Genomic DNA, 7,760 nt, shown 5'->3' with positions numbered 1-7,760 from the left:
CTTGCAGTGGGGCCATTACCACAAATGAGACAAATTCTGCCATCATTGCTTCAACCAAGAGCATCACCAAGAAGCCCCGAGAACAGCCTATGTGCCAGATGCCTAGGGAGGTTAAGGAGTAGGGGAAAATGGCGGAGTTGCATAGAGGTGGGCTGAGAGAAAGGAATAAATCTTTAAAAAAACAGACAAGCCTGCCTGCATAGGTTAAACAAAGTTTGAAAATGCTAAGAGTCACTTTAAAGTACTTATACTGAAAATTCAAATTTGATCCAGCTTTCTATTTGAGAGTAATTCTGATTTAATTATACCACCTTATTTTAAAAGTGCCCTAATGATTTCAAAGAATGCTATTTTGCCTTTTGCTCTTTTATAATATTTTCAAATTAGAAATTCAAGTTTTGTCTTGCTTCTATGGCTATGTGGGAAGTTAAATTAAAACATGACAGATCTAAGGGCACTTGAAAACTAGGCTATAGAAAACAAGACAAGATACTTAGCTCTTTAGGCATATTAAGTATTTTCTTAATAAACGCTTAACTTCAGTGATTTACAAACATTTTAGAAAAATATTCCGTTAAAGATTCAAACCATTCATCTCTTTCAAATAACACGAAAATATGAAACCTCTTCTGAAATCACTAAGAAGTCAAAAACCAGAGACAAGACTTGATATCACTTATGTTTCTGAAGAGGAAGACAGTAGGATTTTTTTTTATATATATATAATACTAAATTTCTTCTTCATACATTAAAAGAAATGCACATTTTTGTAAACTTTTTCAAGATTACATTTGTAGATTTATACTGTTAGAAAATTAAGAACCCATACAAAAATATTAAACTTGGTTTTATATGCTGAGGAACCAGATATTCAGATTGAGGATATACAATAATCTAAGACAAAAATCACCATTTCAGACATGTTATCTAGTGTCCGGCCTTTCAGTTCATCCATTTCACTCTTTACTGCAGATACTCTCTCCAGCTCCTCCTGGGTGTAACTGTATCCCGAAATACCTTTCTTGTCTTCAATAGCTTGCTGCAGACACATAAAGTAAATGCTGAATGTGAGTCTGTTATTAAGTAACATAGCAAATTCCTTCATAGAGCCAAAATATGGTAAGAAAGTGGAAAAGGTTAAGTACTGTAATCAATTTGTTTTAGAAGTGATTAATAATCCAGCTGCCACAACAACTAACTTTTTATCTAGCGCCTGTATAGTAGGATAATTAATGCTTAATCTGAAGATGTAGCTAATTATTTTTCAAACAACCGTCAAGCAAAACTAAGTATTCATTATAGCAATACTAATATGATCTTACCAAATTCTAGCTTTATATTACATAAACTTTTCATTTAATTATATGTTGATGTAATGGTCTTTAGCAATGCTTGCTCATTAAGTATGGAAGGAGGGTATTTGCTGTAATCCAAAAGCTAAGCGTTGATTAATGCATCCACAATTTGTTAAAAAAGCAAAACATTCATTCTTAAAAGCGCCATGTATCACTGAACTCCAAGTCCGTTATCCTGAACAACCTTTTACAACCATATGTTTAAGAAAAGATGTGCCTCTGCTAATAGCTCCTGCTACCACGATGGGAGCATTCGGGAGAGTTCAACAGCCACGTGGTGTGCGGCAGGGCGTTATGCCCAGGGCTAGGAAAGGTGCATTTGATCCTATGGGTAAAAAGTGCGCACAAGTCATCTTGCGGTAAGAACTTCATGAAGTCAAAGCTCTGTAGTTTCGGTCAGACCTGAATGAGAATATACTGTTTGTTGACCATGTGTAGGCACTGCACAGAAAAACTTCTAGTGCTTTGTCTCTGCTGGGATTTTCCTGCAGGATGCCTAGAGTATGTTAGTTACCCTGCTGGAAATAAACACTTTGTAAGTGAAAAGACACATCCACACACCTTCCTTCTAGCTGAGTAGCAACCATGAGAAAACACTCTGATCCTGCTGCTTAGGTGCTTCTTTCTACCCAAGTGGCAGTTCTGATTTTATTTTTAATTAAACAATGAATGCCTTATTGCAGTAGTAGAACATAATCCACTGCATCTGTGCGAGTATCTTTCCAAAGTCTATCCCATGTATTTTCACACTTTCAATTTTCTTTTAATAAGGCAAATACTTTTCTGTTTAAAAATGTAAAACATGTACATATAACAAAACAGCTATAAGTAAAAACAAAATATTCTGATAACAAAAATATTGGTATTAGAAGAAAATACTACAGCGGTAATTTTTCATGAACTAAAAAGGGAATCTCTTTACATTTGGGACGCATATATATTCCTTGAACGCTTGCAGTTATGCATAGCAGAAATCCTTCTCCTGCTGTTCTGGCTTAGAAAAAGCATTAATCTGGTTTTAAGTTTTCCACTTACTGTGAAACACATTTTCTTCTGGTGTTAGAATGTTTCCTTCCTGCTCACTCTTTTTTTAAATACTATTCCTATATATTCTGCAGCAGTAACTTGAAGCCTACTTGCTGCTGATAATTTCCAAAGCCCTTACTATGTACGTGGATACCAAAAACTAACTTAAGAATCCAGCCTTGCTCTGACTGGAGTTAGTGAAGATTTACCATTGACTTTAAAAAGCAGGGTCAAGCCCCTCAGTCTAAAAAGGAATTGCGGAACTGTGACTGCCTGTAAGAAACAGTTGCTGAACATAATGTACAGCAGCTTAGCATAGTCAACAGACAAAAATAAATTTTACACCCTAATGACTCTTTTACTAATGACAGCAGGAGAGCTGAGGATGATCGACATTAAAAACTAACAAAACAACATCCATCTTATTATACAGCCATTATCAAGGAAGCAAGGGTGATGGACTGCAGTAGCAGTAAATGCTTGTATTACCAACTGCTGCTGAATAGCCTCGTGGCGCTGTTTTAGAAGTTCTTCTGTCCTCTGGAGGATACCATACTCAGCTGTAATTTCTGCAATTTCCAGTCGCTTCTTTTTATAAAATGTGTTTTTGCTCCGGAGCTTGTTAACATAGTGTTTAAACTGAAATGAGAGAGAACAGAAATATCATTTAACTTAAAGCAAGAAAGGGCCTTATCACAGACTGTTGCTATATAAAATATAATTATCCTATTTGGACTGCATATTGAAGATCAAGTGTTTAGAACAGAGGACTGGAATTCAGGATTCCCAGGGTCTATTTATTTTCAGCTCTGCATTTGTTCATGAGTGAGATCAAGAAAACCAGCTCTATTGCTTTCTGTTCCAGCTCATTCATTTGTAATAGTGAGATCATTTGGTTCTGCTCACCACCATTTGACAGTTGGAAAAGTAATTACTCTTTGCAAAATGTTGTGAGAATCACGGATAATAAAAAAGTTAACGTAACAGTAATTTGTACTTGTAACAGAGCACCAGACGAGCAAAGAGCTCTGCAAACCAAGAAACATAAGAAAGTGCAGAAAAACTGGAAGAGAAGAGGGCATGGGAAAAGACTGTCTTTTTTTTTTTTAACATGCTAGTTCTCAATAGTTAAAATTTGTTGTTCTCTTTCCTTGACTCTTGCAGACCTAAATGATATCACTGGCTAAGTTTTTAAAAACAGCGAAATAAAAGCAGAGTCCTTGCATCGAAGCAGAGAAATGCAATATATATTTCACTCAAAATCTAAAGTAATGGAGAACTTCTATTTTTATTAAAGGCTAGGCAAAATAATACATATCCTTACAGATCAACAGCCTTAGCTAATTTATATCTGAATCTGTGTGTGCTCTAATTTGTAACACTTGTGAAATATCAGATGTTGAAACAAACGTAGTATTTTTCTTTGCCTTAATATTTTCCAGCTGTCAAGCCGGCTTAGCTCTTATTCTTATATTTTACGTGAGAGCTAAGAGGCAAATGCCAGTCACAGCTCAAAAATGCATTCAGATCCAGAGATGGAAAGCAAATAAAATTTATTAGAGTAAATGATGTAAGAACAGGCTTCAGAATGTTCCTTGGTGAGGAGGGGTTCAGCATGTGCAGAGCAAGGACCAAACAGGCAGCCCCAAAGGGAAAATAGGAGTCCCACTACCACTGATACAAGTTTAAAATTCAAACATAAAAGAACTTTTTCAAATTGACATTAATTTTTATTTTTGCAAAATTATGCCTCTCCCTTCTAAAGAATAAATCCAAAAAAACCGATGTGACCACAGCCTAAGAACCCCCAGAGTAACTGTATGTTCTATAAAAAGTGTCCTGGGCAAAATGCCCAAAATGAAATCAACCCTGTTCATCTGCCATCCTGTGCAATATCTAGGCCAAAGCTGCTTCTCTCTTGCTATGCTCCAGAACTATTTTTAAAGCCAAAAGCTATAAACGTTTTTGGTGAAAGAACAAACCCACAAATTACTCAATGTGCTCTATGCAGATTGGACCGTGTGTGGCTTTGGAATACCATTTTACATTGTGCGTACTACCTAGGACAAGGATAGACAAGGTCACCTAAGCCACAGCACTGCACAGCGGAGGCAGTTCTGTTACAGTCACACTGTCTTTGTTATGTTATTGGCACACTTAATACAGTATTACCAGAATTAATTATTTTTCATAGCAAATTCAAGTATATCCTCTTAATACAAAAGACCTTTTTTTTTTTATTGCTTAGACAATACCAAGTTTTCGGCGATTTCCAAGAGGTTATAAAGTATACATACAATCTCTCCAACTAACTGAGGAAAATTTAAGGGAAGCACAGTCACCTGTCTTGATCGAGTAGTTCCTGAGATATTTCATTTGACCAGTGGAATACAGTAAAGAATGATGTGAAGCGATTAAACTTAATTAATATGTGACCACATACAGCTATCAAATCTGAATGATTTTCTGTCAGTTTACCCCAGGATGAAAAGCAAACTGTTATTCTCCTCAATTCTATAGCTACTTTTAAGGTCTTGAAAATAGCTCGAGTGGGAGGTAGAGTATTTGCATATTCAATATTCAAAGCATAATGTATTTTACAAAGGAAGTCAAAGGATCTTGTTGATTAAAGAGCTGATTCCACCAATGTTCTATTATTAGTTAAGTTAGGACTGTATAATAAAAAAATTCACCCAAAACGAACTACAAGTTGCTCACATTGGCAAGAGAAACCAGTGCATTTTAGGAGATGGATATCTGTCTTTCACTGCAATTCCTGGCTTTTTAAAAGCCAACTGAACCTTTCACATAGCCTTTATTGCAGCAAACAAGGTAAACCAAGATATAAACAACAGTAGCAGAATTATAATATCTGTGGAAGATCAATCAATAGTTTGGCAGAATTTTCAAAAGACTTCATCTACTCCAAACACAGCAGAGATTAGCCCCTCCAAATCTCACTAACTGAAGGCTTCTTCAGATCCAGGGCCAAATTCAGAGCCGGAATTACTAGGTTTGACTCTACTTAAATCAGCAGCTTTTAGGGATCTTACGGGACAATTAGGTTTCTTAACCTAAAAGCTGAGAATCATTCTGTAAGTTTCCAAAAATTAAAAATAAGCTTCTTGTAAAATACCAGTGCTTTCATTTATGTAAGCATTACTTCTGAAGCTTTATACATTTCATGCTCCCATCTATATGTAGCTGAAAAACCAAGCCCTTAAAAATGCTATAAAACACTGTATTTTACTGCGGTAAAAGGTCTTTTAAATAATTTGAATAGTTTGCAAGAGAACAACATTGTCTAACCATAGCACTTTAAAGTTAACCAACCAAAAGGAATCCATTTTGGAGCAGCAGCATTTTCCCATAGACCAGGTCAGCTGCTCCCCATGTAGAAACTCAGCAGGCTCGACCTACAGAATTCCCATGGTTCGGTCAGTGCCTGCAGTGATGTACCATTCAAGGCTATGTCCACTACTAAGCTTTTCTTTCTCAAGCAACTTAACACAAATAGTTATTTAAGCTTCAAAGATTAAATGACTGGACAAGAACCAAATGCTGGCACTGAGTTAGCAGTTAAAGTAAACAAGCCTGGAGACTGATGTTTGCTAGCAGAGTCAGAGCCCCCTGAGATGTAAAAACTATCCAAACTAAAGCAAAGAAAGATTATGCTTTTTCACTTGGCTATTTTTATGGGTGACTGTAACATAACAACCGTGGAATCTAGATTACGAAACAGAGTGAATGAAAACAGGACTTTGATCTCTCATGTGATGTCCTGCAGCATGCAGGTACCTAGCATCCCTGGGCAGGTTTCCTGGATTATGTTCCATTTTTATTGAAAGAATCCAGCAATGCTGGTACTTTATGCTTCTTTACTTACTAATATCTGAAAGTGATTGCTATCAACAGATTAAGTCCTATCACACTTTTGCAAAGTAATTAAGTATTACAGCAATTCCAAGTATGACCAAAGTGAATCACAGCTATTAAAATGGCTTCTCCAGGGCCATACAGAGCCTGACAGGTTACCCCCCCCCGGGAAGAACATAAGCCTGTTGACCACATGCTTCAGCGCTTTGCTGAATTGGGATCAAAGCCCAGCTCCTCTAATGCTTCGTCTTATGCTCTCACTATAAGCCCATCGTTCCGTCTCCTTCAAACTAACATTTGCCCCATGTGAAGTTTTCACAAGGTTCTTACTCCAAGATTATCATTAAAGGAGAAAATGGATAAGTTTGTTTTCAGAAAAGAACAAATCCCAGACTAATCCCTCACTTTTGAGTCAAATCTTCAAGAATAGTATTTTCTGGACTACTGTATCAATTTCATTATGTTATAGTAATCAAAATATTCTTCATATGACAGTACTACAGAAAATAAAGTATTAATTGTAAAAAAAAAAATCTGAAATGCATAATCTAAAGAAAGTTCCAAATAGATAGTTTCGTTAATAAAATTATTTGTATAAGCACAATAATTGCAGAAAATCATAGCTGACTGTCTATTTTTATTAAGAATTGAGGAACAGATGTTTTAATTTTCTAACTAGACCAATTAATGGGATACAGACCGTCCAAAGTATTAAAATTCAGTTAGGAAAAGTTCCTGATCATGATAGATTTTCTAAGCCGGTAGAGCCACTGCTGGATATAGTTAATAACTCATACATAGAAGGACAAAATTCTAAAAGATACAAGCAGTATTGCCTCAATCTCTTAAAATGCAAGTATCCTACAGCCTGCTCATTAGACAGATCAATCAGGAAAATTCTTCATTAGCATTAAGTAGAATATCTCTTCTAGGAGTGCCTGCTTCTGGTCAGGAAAGAAGTATTAAAGTAGCCATTACTAATAATTTGGATCAATCAGAATATTTTTAATGAAAAACCATTTTCAGTTGTCACTGAAAATGCACAGATCAATAAAACTGATGATTTATGCATGCCAGTGGGTGCTGAAAGAGCATTCAGTTCAGCTCAGATTCGTCTGAATCACTGCATACATTTGGCTTAAATGATGGTTAACTTCTTAAAGCAAAAAGCTTCTGGCTCCTGTAAGAATCCTACAGATTTGCTGCTTTTGTTCTCGCAACTTGACTACCAGCTACTCTATTTTCATGTATAAGGAGCCTTTGACAGACACGGATATAACTGTACCTAGAACCTTAGTGAAAAGCTAAGAGAAAGATAGCAAACTGATTGGGTAATACATCCCAGGTCCTGGCTTAAGCCATTTAATGTTAGAGTTGTGAGCTCCTTTACAGCTACCCTCTTAAAAATCCCGCCACCTAGTCTGGACCTAGGTAACTTTCTTGTGGATTCAGATGGACCCAACAGTTTTAGAGGAAAAGGGACAAGATCTACAGTCCAAGACT

The 7,760-nt window shown here is 36.2% G+C and overlaps 1 protein-coding gene across 1 annotated transcript in view; it reads right to left on the bottom strand.

Annotated features, from left to right (window-relative positions):
* IFT81 (intraflagellar transport 81) overlaps positions 1-7,760 on the bottom strand; it is a 42,187-nt gene that overhangs the window by 9,566 nt on the left and 24,861 nt on the right. Inside the window, exons 12-13 of the mRNA XM_035898594.1 lie at positions 2,871-3,020; positions 911-1,039 (exon numbers count right to left, since the gene is read on the bottom strand). Coding sequence (XP_035754487.1) covers positions 911-1,039; positions 2,871-3,020 — 279 coding nt within the window. The remainder of the gene's footprint in view (positions 1-910; positions 1,040-2,870; positions 3,021-7,760) is intronic.

Source organism: Egretta garzetta, unplaced genomic scaffold, assembly GCF_000687185.1.
Source record: "Egretta garzetta isolate BGI_Z169 unplaced genomic scaffold, ASM68718v1 scaffold447, whole genome shotgun sequence".
NCBI classification, from domain to species: Eukaryota; Metazoa; Chordata; class Aves; order Pelecaniformes; family Ardeidae; genus Egretta; species Egretta garzetta.
This window is presented reverse-complemented; position numbering and strand designations above follow the sequence as displayed.